The following is a 20,442-nucleotide window of genomic DNA, read 5'->3' as shown; positions in this document are numbered from 1 at the left end:
CTGATATTAAATAAACGGAAAATGGCCTAAAATGCCCCTTTACTATATGAAATAGGACAGGCTAGCCCTCCGTTAAAAGTTGATCTCTATTCTACCCTGGCCGTCAACAAATGGGCTCGTATATGCCCTTCATCACTAACAGGAGACTCATAAAGCCACGTGGAATATATGTGAGGGCAAGTTAGACTTAGTTCGAAGTGTACAGGGGCATACATGAGTCAGTTATAATAATCATTTCTCAAACACTTCACAACTCCATATCAGTTTACTTAGATACCTATTTGATAATACCAAACTAATTATCATAGCAATTAATCTTAGTCATAGACACAACAAATGAACGGCAATAACTTCATTAAATCCTTGTACAAAAACATAATGCTTCATAATAAAAGACAATAATTAAGCCACAATAACACTAACATTACATATCATTTCCCACATATCCAAAGAACATAACAAAATATCCCAATATCACACACATGAAAATCCACATCTTCTTCCGAAATTTAGCATCAAGCACAACTGAGTACTCTAAATCGGTGCATCAAGCATATGAGATTTGAAGCTCTAGGAGGAAGCTCTTCATCTTCCCATTCCCAATAGGAATATTTTTCATCCGAAAAATCAAAATTAAATAAAATAAATTTACAAGCAAATTGAAATAATTAAAAGAACCCATCAAAAAATTTACTTACCTCATGCTTCGGGCACTTGAAAAACCTTCTCCCAGCATTTAAAGGAGTCCATGCCATGAAATAATTGGTAGCAAGTCCGCAACGACACCTCCTATTCGACCCCTTTGAGTTACTAGAACATTCTGACATTGTCTTTTGTTGTCTTTTATTATGATTCCACCCCTTTGAGCTACTAGGATTTAATGAAGTCATTGTCGTTCATTTGAATGTTTATGTCTATGACTTAGTTTATTTTCTATGATAATTAGTTTGATATTGTCAAATAGGTGTCTAAGTAAACTGATATGGAGTTGTGAAGTGTTTGAGAAATGACTATTATAACTGACTCATATATACCCCGGTACAATTCGAACTAGGTCTAACTTGCCCTCACATATATTCCACTTGGCTTTATGAGTCTCTCGTTAGTGATGGAGGGCATATACGAGCCCATTTGTTGACGGCAAGGGCAGAATAGAGACCAACTTTTAACGGAAGGCTAGCTTGTCCTATTTCATATAGTAAAGGGGCATTTTAGGCCCTTTTCCGTTAAATAAAATATTGTTTGAAGGCTCTTACTCCCATCCAAAAAAATAATAATTAGCTTAAACCAACAAAAATCTTACCTTTTCTGACGTTTGCGGCAGTGGACCTATAATATCCATTCCTCATTTCATAAATGGCCATGGAGCGAGCACGAGATGTAACGGTTCTACTGGCTGATGTAATTGATTCGTGTACCATCGACACTTATCACATCTTTTTACGAAGCTTTTTGCTTCTTCTTCCATTCGCGGCCAATATTATCCTGCTCTTATCAATATTTTTACCATCAATTTACCACCTGCCTGATTACCATAATGTATTTCATGTACTTCCCGCATAACATATTCAGTCTGTCCATAATCGAGAGATTTAGCCTAGGGACCACTAAATACTTTTCGATATAAGTTCCTTTACGCTAAGCAGCTTGTGTTCGTAGCCGCTGAGATTGCTTCTTATCTTCAGATAATGTAATGACACGCCCGGTCATTTTGAGTATTATAATCCTATTCCTCCCATTTACTGCTCAATTTATGCTTACAGTTATTTTATGACTTATCGGGTTAGTTGGTTCGGGTCCGGAAGGAATTCGGAGTGAAATGAGATATTTAGTCTCATGATTAAAATTTTAAGTTAGAAAAGTTGACAGGATGTGGACTTATGTGTAAACGATCTCGGATTTAAATTTTGATGATTCCAATAGCTCCGTAAGGTAATTTTGGACTTAGGAGCGTGTCTGGAAAATTATTTGGAAGTCCGTAGTTAAATTAGGTTTGAAATGACTAAAATAGGAATTTAAGTTTAGAAGTTTGACCGGGGGAGTTGACTTTTTGATATCGGGGACGGAATCCAGTTTTGAAAATTTGTATAGCTCCGTTATGTTATTTATGACTTGTATGCAAAATTTGAGGTCAATCGGACTTGATTTGAAAGATTTCGGCATCGAATGTAGTAGTTAGAAATTCTTAAGTTTCATTAAGCTTGAATTGGGGTGTGATTCGTAGTTTTAGCGTCGTTTTATGTGAATTGAGATTTTAAATAAATTCGTATGATGTTTTATGACTTATTGGTGTATTTGGTTGAGGTCCCGAAGGCCTCATGTGAGTTTCGGATGGTTAACGGATCAAAAGTTGGACTAAAACAGCTGCTGCAATTTTTCTTCTGCTAGAAATTCGGGGAACCTAGAAATCGAGCCCAGGATCGAGGGCCATGATCGAAGACCAGGATCGAGGGCCAGGATTGAAGGCCAGGATCGAGGGTCAGGATCGAGGCCTAGGACCGAGGTCCATGATCGAGGTAATGATCGAGCCCTAGGATCGAGGGTTAGGATCGAGGCCCAGGATCGAGAACCATGATCGAGGGCCATGATCGAGGCCATAATTGAGGGCCAGGATCGAGGCAGGACCGAGGACTGCCTGGACAGAATTATAAAGCAGGGGACTTCGTCCCATCCGCCATTTTTGACAAATTGGAGCTTAAGGAGAGGCGATTTTGATAGATTTTCAAGAAACAATATTGGGGTAAGTGATTCTAACTCGGATTTGGTCAATATACACGAATATATCATTGTTTTCACTTTTCACCATTTAATTAGTGTTTTGAGATTGATATTTGGGAAAATTTTAGAAATCTCATAGAAACGAATTTTTGAGATTTCGGTGTCGATTCGAAGTCGGATTTGAGTGAAACTGGTATGGTTGGACTCGTAATTGAATGGGTTGTCATATTTTGTAACTTTTGTCGGGTTCCGAGATATGGGCCCTTTTTGAACTAAATTTTAGATTTTTATGGAAAATTAGCATTTTCTTATGGAATTAATTACAATAAATTTTATTGACTGAATCGAATTATTTGTAGCTAGATTCGAGGAGTTTGGAGGCCAAATCACGAGGCAAAGGCTTAGCGGAATAAGAATTTCATGGTTTGAGCTAAGTAACAGTTTTAAATCTGGTCCTGAGGGTACGAAACCCCGAATTTTGTGTCATTTGATTGTTTTGGAGGTGACGCACATGCTAGGTGACGGGCGTGTGGGCATGCACCGAGGGGATTGTGACTTGGTCCGTCCCGTGAAACTATAAAGTTGAATAACTTGTTGTTAGCTATATGCTCTCTATGTGTTAAAGAAATTTAACTGTAAATCATGCTTAAGCTATGTGATAGTACTGTTGGGACCCCAGAGGTCGCGTACTTGTTGAATTATTTTCTAATTATTGTCTTGTACTCAGTCGTAATTTTACTTGTGTATCATACCTCAGTCTTTCTTGATTTTTGTTGATACACTATGTTATCTTTATTTGGGCTGATCTTTGTGAATTCCGAGAGCCCGAGAGACTAGAGAGGTTGATGACTAAGTGAGGTCGAGAGCGTGTCGGTGAGGTATGGATATTATAGCACGTGAGTTGTTCGTGCAGCACGTGAGTTGTCCGTGCGGATTATAGCGCTTGGGCTATAGGAGCCCCTCCGGAGTCTGTACACCCCCAATGAGCGTGTGTATCCATTGAATGTGAGTGCTGAGGGCCGAGTGGTTGAGCTGTTGTGACGAGTTGAGTGACTGTTGCCCTGAAAGGCTGTACTTGCTTTTTATTTGTTGTTACACTTAGTTGCTATCTGTTATTGCTGTGAAATTCTCTGAAAGATTTTATATCCGGATTACATGAACTTGAACTGTATAAAATTGATTTGACTTAAACTGCTAGATTTGAAAGCATGTCTATTCTTTGCTGGAATTACTTGAAATGAACTATAACTGTGTAGCTCGTCACTATCTTTAGTTCCTTATTTATTTTTGTTACTTGCTGAGTTGGTTGTACTCATACTACACCCTGCACTTCGTGTGCAGATCCAGGTGTTCCCGGACATAGCAGGTGTTAATTCTTTCGCGCAGTTGATTTTCCGGAGATTTTGAGGTAGCTGTCGTGTTTCGCAGACCTTGTCTCTCCTTCCCTATCTCCTTGTTTACTGTATTTGGTCTTAGACTATTATAGACAGAATTTTTCCGACTTATATTCATACTAGATGCTCATGTACTCAGTGATACCAGTTTTTGGGAGTATTTGTATTTGTACTTGTGAGATTTCTTTCGCTAAATTTAATCATTCTGTTTCAAATTTAAAAGATATGGGAGTTTATTGAGATTGTCGGCTTGCCTAATATTGAGATAGGCGACATCACGACGGGTGAGATTTTTGGGTCGTGACAGATAATATCCCATAGTGCAAATAATTTATAAATTTATTTCGCCAATCCCATTTCATTCAAAATTATAAACAAATCCCATTTCGAATGCAACTTGTAAATTGTATTTATAGAATGCAACTTGTAAATCGGACTTATAGAATGAGACTTGTAAATCGCATTTACAGAAACGACTTATAAGTCTTTGATGAATAATTTATGCTTCCGCCTTCTCTATTCCTATGTTTTATCCTTAAGTGGCATCCATTCAATGCATTTTGCATATTTTTGGTATTTTCCTTAAAGAAACAACACACCACTGCAATTATTAAGCTAAAAGTGTATATTTAAAAAAAAAATTGAGTTTTGTACTATTAGTTGAAGAAATATACTTGGGAATCTTAGTAGCTTAACTGAAAGTCCCATTCATCACCTTGTAATCCCTTATCCCTACTCCTATATATGTGTGTATATATATGTATATATATATATATATATTTAAAAAATAAAGAAAATTGAAGAAATATACAATTGTGTTCTTATATGAAATAACTTTTGAAGTTGAATTCAACTCAAGTCCTTTTTCTTTTGAGACATCTAATTTCATTACATTATGTTTTTGGGTTGCAAAAGTGTAGCAGATAATGATGGGGGAAATATATAATTTTCTAAATAAAGACCTTTTGATTATGACACATAAATTGGGATTTAATTTTCTAGTATTTCCTGAAAATACCTAAGAATGGGGTAGTAAAGTGTATTATTTTCCAAAAAAATTCTAGTATTTAGAAAGTTAGATTAAAATGAATTTAAGTTATGCACCGGCGGTGTAATTCTTTTTTTTTTTCACCAACAAGTTATTTAAAAAGTAATTGCAGGTAATTTCATTTTACATTAATTGGAAAATTATAAAAAATGTAAGTAATCTGGTTTAACATGTTATATTGCACTAATGGTGTAAAAGGTTGGTATTTTTAAAATATTTTGAGTATTGAAAATCGAAAATAATATGACTAGAAAAAGTAAACAATTAATATGGCCGGCTTTTGTGTAAAAAACCCTGATGCATTGCCTTTCATTACCAATTTTCTCAAACTTTATGAAAGATGAAAAAGATAGCACATTGGACCTCACAAATGTTCCATTTAACTTCCCACTCTTATTCCCAACACAACCAAATAAATACTTGAAAAGGCTAATAAACAACCTATTTTCCTCAATCATTTTTTCATCCACAGGTGCTTGTGGCTCTGAACTGGATTTGCATCAAAATGTAGAGATTTTGATGGTATAATCAAACTTTAAATCTTCCTTCATAGACAAATCAAGATGCCAGTGTCATGCTCGGGCAGCTATCGACAGTGCACGCCAAGATATCTCTGTAATCCCGGGAAATATTGAAAGAGTCGTACACTTTACCATCTCTGCTCTTCTTGTACTCGAATAATAGATTTGAATGATCGAATGCTGTCATCTTCACAAACCCATAATCATAATCTTTAAAAATACTCCACCTAGTCTGGAGGGATGTAAACTTTACTAGACCAGCTCCACCTCCACCTGCAACAACATGTATCGTCCCGTTCAAGGTTCCCTTGTAAGAGTTCTTCTCGTTCATTGTACAAGTATTCTGCCATTTGCATAGACACATTGAATGCGTTAAAGATAGAACTATAAACATTTGAGGAACAAGACAATTATAGGTTGTTTAAAGAAATTCTTTATGCAGCTTAACTACTAGCTGGTTCTCCAAACGTAAAGCTTTTACTAAGAAAGCAAATAGGATTAGGTGAATTGTGCATGCAGCTTAGCTCTTTAGTACTCCCTCCATCCAAATATATGACTCTTTTCCCATTTTGAGACGAAGGGGAGCCTTGGAGCAACGGTAAAATTGTCTATGTGTGACCTATAGGTCACGGGTTTGAGCAACGGAATCAGCCACTGATGCTTGCATTAGGGTAGGCTGCCTAAATCACACCCCATTGGGGTCCCCGCAGGATGCTTCGTGCACCGGGCTGCCCTTTCCTATTTTGAGACGTCCCAAAATATTTGACATGTTCCATTTTTATAAGACTTACACAACTTTAAAGCATACAAATTCATTAAACTATCCAAATTTTAAATTTTTTGATATGATGTTTTCACCATTAAAGTAATGTTTCAACCATTGTTTTAATATTTTCTTCCTCGTCTCTAATATAATATATAAGCCAAATTTTCATCCTTAAACCCGGTGCTAGTCAAACATGGTCATTTTAAAAAGGACAAGTCGAGTATTTACTTTCTGGGAGTGATTTAATCGGGAGAGAGGTATAAGAGCCTCATTATTTTCAATGTTCACAGAACCTAAGCGGCATCAGTGGCACTCGTCGAGCAATTTGACTAAGATAAGAACAAAAACCGCAGATGAACTATCACAAATTTCAGGATACCTGGTAAATGGGACATGTTCGTTCGTAATTATGAACATGACCATATATGGCTATATCCACTTTATACTTCTGCCAAAGCTTTTGAAGGCTTTCCCTCCCCATTGGTTCTCCAAACGATCCTTCATCGGCGTAAAAATCACCAGAAGAGTAACCAAGTACCCTATGTGCAAGGAAGATTAACCAAGGCTGTTTCTGTCTATCTACAGATGCAAAGCAGTGTTCAATGAACTCATATTGTTCTGTGCCCTCTCTCCAATCATGTTCCGTATCAGCAATACAGAATCTGAACATGCCATAATCAGTAGAGTACCTGAGAGCATACAACAAGATTAAACCTAATACTTTTAAAGCTTTTGATATATAAAATCAAAATTAAAATATCGGCATCGCACATGAGTGATGTTCTTCTCTTTCTTTTGTCAAAAAGTGGAAATCTCTCAGTATGTTCGCATGATATACTTCACTTGTTATCTGATACTCGTAGTCACCCAGAGAACACCAAAAAAAAAAAGAGAAAAAAAAGTACCTATTTACTGCCTCCATACATGCAAAATCGATGACACTTATGGCTAGTTTTAGTTTATCCAATAGCAACGCACATTAGGTTTTTAATAATCTTTGGGCGCAAAGATCATTAAAAGTCTGCTTACCCATAAATGTCACCGAAAAGGTTCATAGCCATAATTTCAGGAAGAAGAAAAAAATATGTGTGTGTAGTAGATAAGTACATTCAGTAGGTGGGATTTGGCAGGGAAAACAAAGTAGGATTATCTAAAAGATACGGTAACCATACCAGAACTTATCCCTATTTTCAGCAGGGAAGTAGAACATTGTCTGAGCCAAGACACCACATTCTCCGCCTGAATCCTTTTTACCGTAAAATGACCCACTATCAGGCCAATCACGTTCATGGTTGCCACTGGGAGAAAATTCTTTCATTAATCACATAAAAAAAGGAGGAAAAAACAGACTATTGTATACTGAGAAATAAATTGCAGGAGATCTGCAAAGTACCTAGCAATCATGTATGGTACTCTTGAAGTAATTTGCTCAACTTGAGAAGTAAACTGATCCCACTGAGAAAGATATCCATTGGCGTAAACGATATCCCCGATGTGAAAGACTATGTCAATGTTCTTCAAGTCGTCAACGATTTGCTTGGTAGTGTTGAGGGAGCCAGGTTGGTATTGATTGTACACATTGGAGCCATCAGCTTCTTCCTGTAGTTCAAAAGACAATTATCGGTCTTTGCCAAGTGTAACTTCTGAACAGTAGATATTTAGCAATGGCAGAATTCAGATATAGCCTTCCACAATCACTGCTAATGGAACAGTAGAATGCAAAAATAATTCAGGTATGAACGGGATTGTTACATAATCCACTTCTGAACGGAAGGACAGGAAACTCAAATGCGAGCAATTTCCGTACTTAGAGAGGAACAGAGTTTCTAAGGCTTTTGGAAACGGAGACTGTCAAGAAATTGAAGTAAAAATATTTATGGACAGATAAATAAACTTCAACCTTTCCCATGTCGCCAAAAATGACTACTCGCTGAAGAGAGTTTTGACCAGGATAGGGCGATGATTTAAATTTGTACATCTGACTCCAGATATATGTGCCATTAAACAGTTTATGCCCCAGCTTGTAGGTATATCTGCAAAATCAGAAAGTGCATTGAAAGTTCACACTTCAAATGTTAACCTGCATTAGCATGGAGATGTAGTTCTGGTATTCGATTTTAGGGGGAAAGAAGAAGATTTCAAAGTTATCTAACATCTTCAAAAAAGGATACCCAATAAAGGGCACCCAGTGCACTAAGAGCTCCCGTTGTGCGCGGGGTTCGGGGAAGGGCCGGTCCACAAAGGTCTTTTGTACGCAGCCTTACCCTGCATTTCTGCAAGAGGTTGTTTCCACGGCTCAAACCCGTGACCTCCTGGTCACATGACAACAACTTTACTGGTTACGCCAAGTTTCCCCTTCAATAAAACATAAAATCTTTTGAAAGATTAGATTGTTGTCTTTCGGCTGCTAGGAAGAGCGTAAACCTACACTGAATTGGGCCACAACTCCTTCAGAAAGCTAGTGTGAATGAATCCAGGATCGCGCCATCCAACAGTTCTTGCTGGTGCACCTGCGGAACAAAAAGCCATTTTTTAGGGGGGAAAAAGAAATATAAGGTAATGCAGAATAGAATGCCATTCATCAAGTAGTTGTCATGCAAACTAGATGTATTTCACACAGAATTGCTACACAACCGTTGTATCCAATCAAGTTTCCAACATGTGCATTATATGTAACAAAGATACTAGTTTTCGGTGCCAACGTGAAGGAAGAAAATACCCACCACATAAGCTACTACGATCGATAGTCAAAGTCCCTGCTGGCGAACGAGTCTGTTGTCCTCCTTGCCGACCCCACTCCACAAAGGGCTCTGCTTCATTGATATCATATCCACTAGTCCATGTAACAGTCATCTGAGCATCAATTCTAAACTATGTCATTTTTATGATATTCCATAAGTGGTCCTAATTCAAACTATTAGTCATGCTGCAAAACACATCGATTATTCTGCCTGAAACATATTTTCAATTTTGTTTAACATATTAAGCTACAGTGGAAGAACCAACTTACTTCATTCCACGTCTTTCCCTGTGCTAACCGCGGGTATACTGGTGCATTTGGATTTGCAAAGGCAACAGTATTTGACACTGCAACCAGTTTTGGCTGTTAAACAGGGAAAGAAATGAATTAGAATAAGCTGACATCAACTCAGATACGCATATTTAGCCTTTATCAGATGTGTAAAAGCAACAAATATACCAGAACTTTAGCCATCACCTACAAGTGCTCGTTCATAGCATGATCAGAGTGTGGAAAGTATCTTCATAGATAGGGATTAAAAAGGCAGACAAACCAATAAAATATAACCAACCAAAAAGAAAGAAATCAAGGATTTTCACCAAATTAAAAACAAGTCAGGTCTCCTCTTGCAAATCTCCCGGATTTTAAAAGTTGGACGCTGTTTGTTCCATGTGAAATTTGCAGACTCTATAGAAGCAGATAAGGTAAGGGTAACTAGAAACATACATTTCGTAATCCGCCGGAAAACAGTGCAAAAGAGAAATCTGATCTCTGGTTGATCAATTGAAGCTTTAATGAACCTTTTCCTGTCCTTTTGTAATTGGGATTGGAGTGATTTGCAAATTGATACTGCAAAAGAAGCGAGGCAGGAGTCACTCTCCAGAAAAAAGAGCTTCTAAAAGCTTGCACTATAATTCTATAGACGGAACCGACCTTTATAGGAGCTGTACATAAAAGTGGTGGAGTCACCATGTTATTTTCAGGGTCACAAATAGCTGCACTGAAATATTTTGTAAATGTTCATCACATTAGCTTAACGTAATGAAAAATTATGTAACTAAATTCAGCAAAAGAAAATCATTTATCACATCTTAAAATTTTCAAATAGAGCATTACTATTTTAGATATATGAATAAGTCCTTGACAGTTTAACAACCAAGTTTCGTGCACCTGAAATTGGCAGGAGAAAATACTCCAATCCAATCATCATTTAACGGATTGCCTGTGCCAAACTCCAGAGTTATCCATTCTTGATTTAGACCCTAGAACATAGAGATAATGTACACGTATCAGAACCTAAAATCCTTAATTATCAGTTTGAAAATTGGCTAGCACATCCACTCAAATTTTTTGAACAGAGAAAGAATGAGGAAACTTATGGTAGCTTAAGTGCTAGGATTATAGTTGCTTGGTAATGACACTTACGTTTGACCCAAGAACAGAAGGAGTTGCTTTGATATAAGCACGAGTGTCCAAAGCGGAGATAGCCTTATGAACAGCAATCCTTGCAAGGGGGTGATCTTCATGAGACGTTACACCTTGAAGAGCAACTAGAACCGATAAAATTGGCAACAACATGATGAACAATTTCATCGCATCCACCTGGTGGCTGCTGCATCATTCACCAATGAACAGACGAGAGAATTAAGAAAATAAGATACAAGAGATAAAAATAAGTCATTTCTTCTAAAAACTCAACTTAGGACATGTATTATAGAAAAGAATCATTCTTTGCATTTAATATGCTAGACGGACAGGGGCAGAGCTAGAAGCCTGGCTACCGGTTGGGGCCGAACCCAGTAGATTTTGCTCAAACAGTGTATTTTGTTAAAAAATTCATTAAATATGTACAAATATTAAATTTAGTACCCAATTCTTAACACTTAAAATCGCCGAAAGTTGAAATCCTGGCTCCGCCTATGTAGACGTACCACTCCAAAAACTTACCAAAGAAAAGATGAAAAACAGCTACATGTAATCAAACAAATAGGAATTTGTAATGAATACACTCACCAACTCACAATGTTCAATAACATCCTTAAAATAAGAGCTAAAATAGCATTTCCTTTTTTAGGCAAAACTGATGAAAGGCAATATTTCACAAAAAATATCCCTTACTAATTAGACATACTGGTGATTGGTGAAAACTAAAACTTTCTTTGTGCCAACCAACCCACCCAACATCAAACAACACACATCAGAACTCAATCAGAAGATTTAAATTTGAGAAAAATGAATCACAGACATTACGCAAAAACTAAATATGGGTTTGAGAACAAATTGAAAGAAATACCAGCTTCTGCTTGGCATAAAGATTAACAGACATCAATCCCAAGAAATAAATGCAAAACAAAGTTAATCACAAAACTGACAAAACAAAGTTAATCTCAAAAAACACAATGTGGATGTCATCAAAAATTGAAAATTACCAAATACCTGCTTCTGATCAATGAAAATTCGAAAACAGACAAAAAAAGTGTAACAGAAAAAGAAGCGCACGAAACTCAATGTGGGTGTAATCAAAAATGGAAAATTACCAAAAACCAGCTTCTGTACAGATTATCAACTCCAGAAATATACTGGCCTGAAACTGAAATGGGTCAAATCTAAGAGAAGAATACTGAAGTTTAAATAAAATCTACACTGGTATGTGGAAAGTGATAATTAGAAGGAATGGATGTTTAATCAGAAGCAAAGCAATTGACTTAAATTCAGAATAAGCAAGAAGTGCTAGTCTTATTATAGTGGGAAAAAGGGTCGGATAAATTCTTGGATATTTCTAAGATTCGACCAATCGATTGGATTTTAAGGCACAATCGTTTGACTTCTGATATATTTTGATAATAGAATTAGTTTTTCTTCTTTGTTATTATAGGTCAAGAAGTATAAATAAAGTTGACGATAAACTAGACTTTAGATGCTTATTATTGTGTTTTAAGGTAAAGTTATCTTTACGTATACTTTTGCTATATAAAATGTTAAAAAACAATTTCAACTTGGAGAACAGAAAGCTTTTTCCCCATAAAATATGGTAGTATGCTATAACCAATTTATTGATAATCAATTACTACATCCGTTCACTGTTAATTATCCACAAAACTATGTACGTCCCTAAAAAATAATAAATAAAATACATATTTTTCTATAATTGCTATTTGATTGTTTTATCTCCCATTTTATTTGAGTCAAAAGTCTATCGGAAACAACCTCTCTATCTCTATAGATCTATCGGAAACAACACCTCTATCTCTATAAGGTAGGGTTAAGGTTTGCGTACATACTAACCTCTCATGATCTCATTTATGGGATTACATTACGTTTGTTATTATTGTTATTGTATATTTTACTATAATACCCCATAATAATAACACTATTTTGAGAAGTATTGGGAAACGATTTGTGAAATGAGTAATTAATGATAAGGGCAAAACAGAAAAAAATAAAATATAATCTCCTCTTGACTTGCAAAAATTAATAAGTAAAAGTAAAAAATATATTTTTATTATAGTGAATAAGTAAAAGTAAATGGATAGTATAAGTAAGGGGACAAGAAAAAAGTTAAAGATTGAAAGGTAATAGAGGTGCCAATGGATGTAGTGGGGTTGCAAGAATTCGTTATATTTTAATTAGAAATCTCGAGTTCGATCCCTAAATACAGACGTCGAACCTAATTAATCAGGTTTCAATTATCAAATAATTAAAACAAGAGAAAGAATCATTAGGCATGAATTATTCTCACATACAAAGCTTCCAAATAGCATTAAAAATAGGAACTTGTAATGAATTCTTGTAATGAATGCACTCACCAAGCCCATCTACATCTCCTTAAAATAAGAGCTAAATAGCTCTTCCTTTTTTGGCAAAATTGATGAAAGGCAGTTTTCAGGAAGAAAAAAAAATACTAGTAGTATATCTTACTAATGTCATAATTAGAAGCTTAACTAGCCTACTACAATACCTTTGTTCGCACCTTAATTATTTCATAGGGTAACTATTATTTTCCATCAACATAAATATTAGGTAACTCTATTCCGCAAAACTCAGCCATGTACAAAAATTCACCTAATATTTTTATTTCTGCAAAAATGTGAAAATTACAACTTTCTTGTGCCTATTAAACCACCAACAAGGCAACAACACACATGAGAACTATATTAGAAGGTTTAAACTTGAGCAAACTGAATAACATAGAAATAGGCAAAAAAACTCAATGTGGGTTTGAGAACAAATTGAACAAAAATCACTTCTAGTTGGCCAAAAAGATCAACATTAACAGCTATAAATTTCAAGAAATAAAACACCTAGTAGAACTCAATCAAAAGATATAAAACTTTTCAAAAAAAAAAAACCACAAAAACGCAATATAAATCAGTAAATGTGATAAAAGAATTAACAAAAATCAGCCTGCAGGTTGTAAGGAATATTAGAATATTATACTTCAACAGATATCAACTAGTACAAGAAATGACCACCTTGTAGAAATGTAACCAAATATGAACATGAACAAGTAGTTGTAACAGTCCAGTCCGATAGTGATATTGTCAGCTTAAAATTTAGACCCTCACGGGTTTAAAACACGTCACTAGAGATGTTTACTTATATACCCAACATCTCTCCCGTATTTTATCGATATGGAATTCACCTAAGGTGTCATACCAGTAGACCAATGAAATTACTAAAACTGAGAAAAGGAACACACACAAAAAACACACACACTAAAACTCAATGTGAGTCAGCTGATCAGAAGCTGCTACGTCTACGTCCAAATTGGTCCAGCCTGAAGCATCTATTAATGGCAATGTGCAATTATAGGTTATTCTTATGTACCAAAAATAGTAACTAAAGGTTTTTCTTGTTTGTTACGGGGCAAGTAGTATATTTGGTCAGTTGATAAGAAATAATTATATTTTTTAGTTAAATATATTAAAAATATGTATAAATTATATATTATATATTAATATATAAAAATATATATTTTACCAGTATTATTAGGGAACAATTATACTGTATAGTTTTCCCTTTGTTCGTTATTTTGTTATAGACTTTCAAGAAGTAAACATAAAGTTGAGGATAAACTTGACTTTAGATGCAGGGAGGATGCACGTTCGATAAAATGGTGTTACGCGATACCGCTTTGTCAAAATATTTTACTAAATATATGTATTAATACTGTGTAAAAATGATCAAGTAGAAAAAAATGACATCACTCAACACAAATTGTCTCTTGGCGTATTGGTTATGTGCCTTTTTTTGCTCTAAGAGTACAAAGGTTCAAATCTCACATAGCACTTATTTTTGAAAAATATTTGAGAAAGCCTCTATTAGAGTTATTTCTTGTCTAGAAGTATGATAATTAAAATTATTTATTCTCGTTCTTCTATAAATTTCGACATCACTTATAAAAATTAATGTGTACGCCTATGTTTAGATTAGTACTTATTATTGAGTTTTTAGCCAAAGTTGTCGGCTTTACGTGTACTTTTAATATATAAAATTGAAAAGGAAAAAAAAGAATGTCAACTTGGAGTACCAAAAGTTTTTTTGCCATAAAATATGGTATGCTATAACTAATTTGTTGATAATCAATTACAAGTAGGGGGACAAAAAAGTTTAGGTCAAAAAGGTAATAGAGATGAGAATCATAAGCGTGCATTTGCCAATGAATGTAGTGGGACCGCAAGAATTTTTGGTATTTTAACTAAAAATCTCGAGTTTAATCTAAGTATTCTGCAAGAATCATAAGTATAGATTCGGCTAAACCCGCAAACAACGCTAATTCTGCCCCTAATCCCTAGCTAGATATAAAGAAAGTTTAGAGAGAAGTGTGTTGTTTCCCTAATTAATGTTTTTGACACGGATCTTAACTAGTTTCGAATATGAGATAATTAAACTATGATAAGAAATTATGAGGCATAAATTATTCTATCGTTCAAAAGTACAAAACTTCTAAATCTATATATATATTAAAGGAATAAAGTTATCATATATAATTGGCATTATAGTTAAATCAAGTGGCAAGCTAATAAATGTCAATAGTATATGGTAACTTTATTCTATATTAGACTATGTTAGTCAAATTTAGTTTTTTTTTATATATATTTATATATATATATATATATAAAAAAACTGAATTTGAATTAAAAGATAATTTTGAATTTATAGATTAAGTTTTAAAATTCAAATTTAAATTAAAAATAAAAAATTATCTTTTTTTAATCATGTTATCATACTTAATTCGGTTAATAATTATATGCAATCATGTTAGGAACTTTTATTATCTTTTCTAATTATTTAAATAGTACTTCGCCTCTGGCAAAAAAAAAATCACTCCTTATAACTATAAAACTCTTTCACATTTAAAACACTATAATTATAGTTCTTTAAAACACTGTAGCTAGATTTGAATAAAGCGAATTTATTTTAAAATAAATGTAATATATAGGGTATACGTCTATGTTTATCCAAATAACAAAAAAAAGTTTAAAAATCGAATAAAAGTTTACTTACATATATAATAAAGTAAACATACATGCCAGAGAAAGAAACATCACAAAAATCAGTCAATATTAAAAAAAAATTCTTTTCTTTTTGAAGAATATTTGTTTGAATAGTCAATTTATATAAATAGACATCAAACAAATAACAAAATTGTGGCTATACAATTGCTATCATTAATTTCAATTTAACACATTCTAGGAATTGAAGGGTATAAGTTGAAACCCCTTCATTTAGCTGCAGTCAAGCCAATATTGCAAGGGTATAATATTTTTTTGGTTGAAGAATATTAGTTTTAAATCATTAGATTATGTGAAAGGTTTTTTTTTCTCGAACTCAACAAGAGAGATATTGGTTTCTAATTGAAAGTTTCTATTGCGATTTTCAAGTGTAACAAAGAGTATATTTTTAAAAAAAAAATTGGAATGACGTGCATTTGTTTTTTAAATGTAAACAAATTATTTCGAAAGAACTCTTTACTTTTTTCTACTTCAAAGATAATAAAAAGATAAGATATTTTTGAACATTAGTAGAGAGTTTTTAAAATTAGTATAATTGAAGTCGTATCATGGATAAACTCAAAAAACCGAAATCTTATGGAATATTTACATAAATACCCGGCCAGATTTATTGTTTACTTTTTATAGCTAATATAAATAGACGATATACCGACAACACACGATTATACACATATTATATATGGATTAAAGTGAAATGAATTAATTTTTTATAACAAAAGAAAGAATGACATAAAAAATAAGATAAAAGAAAATAGATATTGAAAAAAATGTATGAAAGATCCAAAAATCATAAATAAGAGATGACAACGAATTTCTTCTTATATTTCATTTTTGTTGAATATAAAAAATTTAGAAGCTAATCTCATCGATTTCAAATATTTTTTCAACTCAAATATATAGATTATAAGATAAGGATATGTTAGAATATTTTTTTTATTTACATTGTGTGTCGTTTTTAAAAAATCACTATTACTAACAAACTGATATGATATTCGAATTTGAATTTAAATGCAATTTGAGTAGTTTGCATTGAGGTTAAGCTAAGTATGGTGTCGAAAAATAAACTACTTGACAATTTTAAGACAATATATGCAATGTTATATAATAACAATCAACTAATTTAATATTTAATGATTCAAAGAACAAATTTTTTTGTATATATATGGTATTAAAAATTCAAAATCTGTGGCTAGAGATATCGATAAACTTAAAATGGAGTCATACCGAAATAAAGGTTTTCCGGCTAAAGAATCATTTAAATTTTTAGATAACCGATTAAAGTAAATTTTAAATTAAGGATTATATCTTCACTTGTATCATTATAAAGATAATCGTTTTTGAAATATATATAAAGTTTTAGAAATTGGAATTTCAAAATAGAATATTTTTTGAAAGATAATATCATACCAAATAAGAGTTCAAGTCGTAGTAAAAGAGTCGTGTCGTAACCAAAGAATCGTTTATATTGTGTCAATATTTGTGCTTTACCATAAATATGAGTTATTATTTCGCTTTGTGGCTATTTTTAGGTTCCAATGACACCAATGAGGATAGTGCAAAAATAAAATTATCACTATGAGATTTGAGAAAATGTTAGTTTTTTTTTCATGTAGTGTTTCTTAATTAATATCTAACGATTATCTATAATTATTTAGAAGGCTTAAATTTTAAGATTATTTATACATAATTCAAATAACTCAGATATTTAACATGGTTAATGTCAAATATCAAAATAGAGTCATACTGGAAAAATAATTCACTCGCTAAAGAATTTTTTTAAATTTGTAGATAGCCAACTAAAATTAGTTTTGAATTAAGGATAATATTTTCACTTATATTATTATAAAAATAATTATTATTGAAAAATAAAGTTTTAGAAACTGAAATTTGAAAAAAGAAATATTTTTTAAGAGATATCAACACACAAAATAAGAGTTCAAGTAGTAGTAAAAGAGTCAAGTCGTATCCAAAGAGTCATTCATAGTCTCAATATTTGATTGTTTTGCCATAAATATGAGTTATTATTTTGCTTCCTAACTATTTTTAGGATCCAATGACACCGACGAGAATGGTATCAAAAAAGAAAAATAGAAGAAATGGTTAATTTTTTTCATGTAGTGTTTATTATTAATATCCAATGATTATATATATTTACTCAAAAAGTTTAAAAATTTTAAGATTATTTACATATAATCCAAATAACTTAAATATTTGATATAATTAGTGTCCGCCCATATGCGCGGGTGCTAATACTAGTTATAGTAGTATGGCTAAGTAGTGTTTTTCCGATTAAAATTCATTGTGTGTAGTCTTTATGGTTGCTGGATTGGCCGATTCCTTGTGTAACGATCCGACTGGTCATTTTGAGCTCTAGCGTGTCGTTCGGCGGTTTGAGACCCTGAATAGCTTCACTTTATGTTTTATGACTTGTACGTGTGGCCGAAATTGAATTTCGGAGTTGATTTGGAAGGAAAATTATAAATTCGGAAGCTTTAAGTTGAAAGAATTAACTAAGATTTAATTTTTGAGTAAATGACCTCGGAATCGAGATTTGAAGGTTCCAATAGATTCGTATGATGATTTCGGACTTAGGCATATGTCCGGGTTGAGTATCGGGTCGCCCGGGAGCATTGCGACGCTTATTGTGGAAAGTTGACATTTTGAAGATTTTAGAATTTCCTAAGTTTGGCTTAAAGTGGATTTTTATGTTATCGATGTCCGTTTGGGGTTCCGAGCCTTGGAATAGGTTCGTATTATGATTTATGACTTGTGCGCAAAGTTTGGCGTCATTCCGGAAAGTTTAAGGGTGATTCGGACGCATTCGTCGAAGTTTAAAAGTTTGAAAGTTTAAAGGAAAGTTTCGATTGTCGATTCACAATTTTGATGTTGTTTGGTGTGATTTGAGACCCCGAGTAGGTTCGTGTTATGTGTTGGGATGGGTTGGTGGATTTGGTTGGGGCCCCGAGGGCCTCGAGTTTGAAACGGATTGAACTTGGAAGTTAAGGGAGGACCTACTGATGCTGTTGAAATCTTGTGCCATCGCACCTGTGGAAGGAGTGGCCGCAAGTGCGGTCACGCAAGTGCGAAGATTCAATCGCAGGTGCGATTATCGTGGGGGAAGTCTGGTAGCGCAGGTGCGAGGATGTGTCCGCACCTGCGAAGCCGCAGATGCGGAAAAGAAGCACAGAAGCGAAGGTTGGCCAAAAGTCCTGGGCCGCAGAAGCGGACATGGACGCATGGGTGCGCGAAGCGCTTGAGGCTAGCAGAAGCAGAAGCGCAGATGCGCTACTTGGGGCGCAGAAGCAGGGACTGTTGGGTTGAGCTGGAGACGCACCTGCGATGGATTTTTCGCAGGTGCGGAGCCGCATAAACGGCTAATGGACCGCAGGTGCGAAGGTCGCTGGGTAGTGAGGTGTTTTTAATTCGAGACTTAACCCATTTCTCTCACATTTTTATTTGGTTGGGCAATTTTTGGAGCTCTTAGAGGGAAGATTTTCATCATCTATGTCAAAGTAAGTAATTCTCACGTATTGTGAGTTAAATACATGAATTCTATAAGGATTTAAACATGCTAGTAGAAATTGTAGGGTTTTGGTAGAAAATCTAGAATTGATAATTTTGAATTTTGACCATGAAATTGAACATGAAATTGGAAATCAATCATATATTTGAGTTCGTGTTGTTATGGGTAAAGTTTGTCTTCAAAAATTTTTGAAATCCGAGTACGTGGGTCCGAGGGTGGATTTTATTGACTTTTCGAGCGAAATTGAAAATTGTTATGAATTGATTTATTATGAGTATTAGGGTATATTTTTATTGGTTTGCACATTGCTTGACTAATTTTGGAGAGACGTTCATCAGTTTGAGGTGTTTGAGTGGCGTTGGAGTCGGTTATGGAATTTCGAAGCGAGGTAAGTCTATTGTCTAACCTTGTGAGGGGGAAACTACCCCTTAGGTGATAATTATTTATATGTGCAACTAGTTGTGGGTGCTACGTATGTACGAGGTGACGAGAGTACGTACGTAGCTAAAGCATGTTTATGTCCGGGTAGACTTAGGACTTTATCATGTAATATTTGAATTGTTTGGACTCATTTTTGCTGGCCTAATTAATTGAACTTACAATTGGAATTGATTTAGAAATAAATATATGTATACTAGGCCGAGCCTTATTACCTTGAGTTGTTGGCTAGTAATTTGAGAAACGATAAAGATTACATTCCCTTTGTGCTCGTATATTGTATTGTAAGTACGTGTCTCGTAATTCGGTAACTTTTTTCTTTCTTGTGGAGCGGGATAAACGCCTCAGTAGTATAATAGATGCATCTATGGTTCGTGCCGCTCAACTCTCGGCAGTGTACATATTATTCTGGATCGGGTCGAACGACCTCGGCAGAATCGTGCGCTATATCGCTAGTAGTCCGAATGTTCACGAGATAATCTTCCTGTTGATGCCCGGTATTTTATATGGTATTTCTTATTTATTTGATATTGGCACTTGACATTTTTGGAGCTGGTAGGGTAGAATACAAGATTGAGAAATTCATACCTTAAAAGAAATATTTGGAAGACTATGTAACTTACAGATTTACCCCATTATTTTTGTGTGCTTTATATTTACTTTTGATTTATCATATTGCTTCATTGGACCTCTAGTAAGTGTCGATGTCGACCCCCCGTCACTACTTCTCCGGGGTTAGGCTAAATACTTACTAGGTACGCGTTGACTTACGTACTCAT

At 34.3% G+C, this 20,442-nt stretch overlaps 1 protein-coding gene across 5 annotated transcripts; it reads right to left on the bottom strand.

Moving 5' to 3' along the window:
- Nucleotides 1-5,438: 5,438 nt before the first annotated feature.
- LOC104089502 (probable inactive purple acid phosphatase 1) lies at nucleotides 5,439-12,017 on the bottom strand. Of its 5 annotated transcripts, none has more exons than XM_009594418.3 (13): nucleotides 11,725-12,017; nucleotides 10,613-10,799; nucleotides 10,358-10,449; nucleotides 10,121-10,187; nucleotides 9,914-10,036; nucleotides 9,458-9,550; nucleotides 9,171-9,300; nucleotides 8,876-8,957; nucleotides 8,348-8,480; nucleotides 7,841-8,046; nucleotides 7,620-7,745; nucleotides 6,827-7,136; nucleotides 5,439-6,024 (listed from the first exon to the last, which is right to left on the bottom strand). In XM_009594418.3, the coding sequence occupies exons 2-13, from the start codon at nucleotides 10,778-10,780 to the stop codon at nucleotides 5,719-5,721; spliced, it is 1,836 nt and encodes a 611-aa protein (XP_009592713.1). In that variant the 5' UTR covers nucleotides 10,781-10,799; nucleotides 11,725-12,017; the 3' UTR covers nucleotides 5,439-5,718. The 5 variants fall into 5 exon arrangements, with proteins under 5 accessions (XP_009592713.1, XP_009592714.1, XP_070043413.1 ...); XM_009594419.3 differs by having other exon boundaries at nucleotides 10,613-10,796; XM_070187312.1 differs by lacking the exon at nucleotides 11,725-12,017 and adding an exon at nucleotides 11,481-11,564.
- Between the last annotated feature and the right edge of the window lie 8,425 nt (nucleotides 12,018-20,442).

Source organism: Nicotiana tomentosiformis, chromosome 10, assembly GCF_000390325.3.
Source record: "Nicotiana tomentosiformis chromosome 10, ASM39032v3, whole genome shotgun sequence".
NCBI lineage: Eukaryota > Viridiplantae > Streptophyta > Magnoliopsida > Solanales > Solanaceae > Nicotiana > Nicotiana tomentosiformis.
Note: the sequence above shows the minus strand (reverse complement) of the source record. Positions and strands in the feature narration are given on the sequence as shown.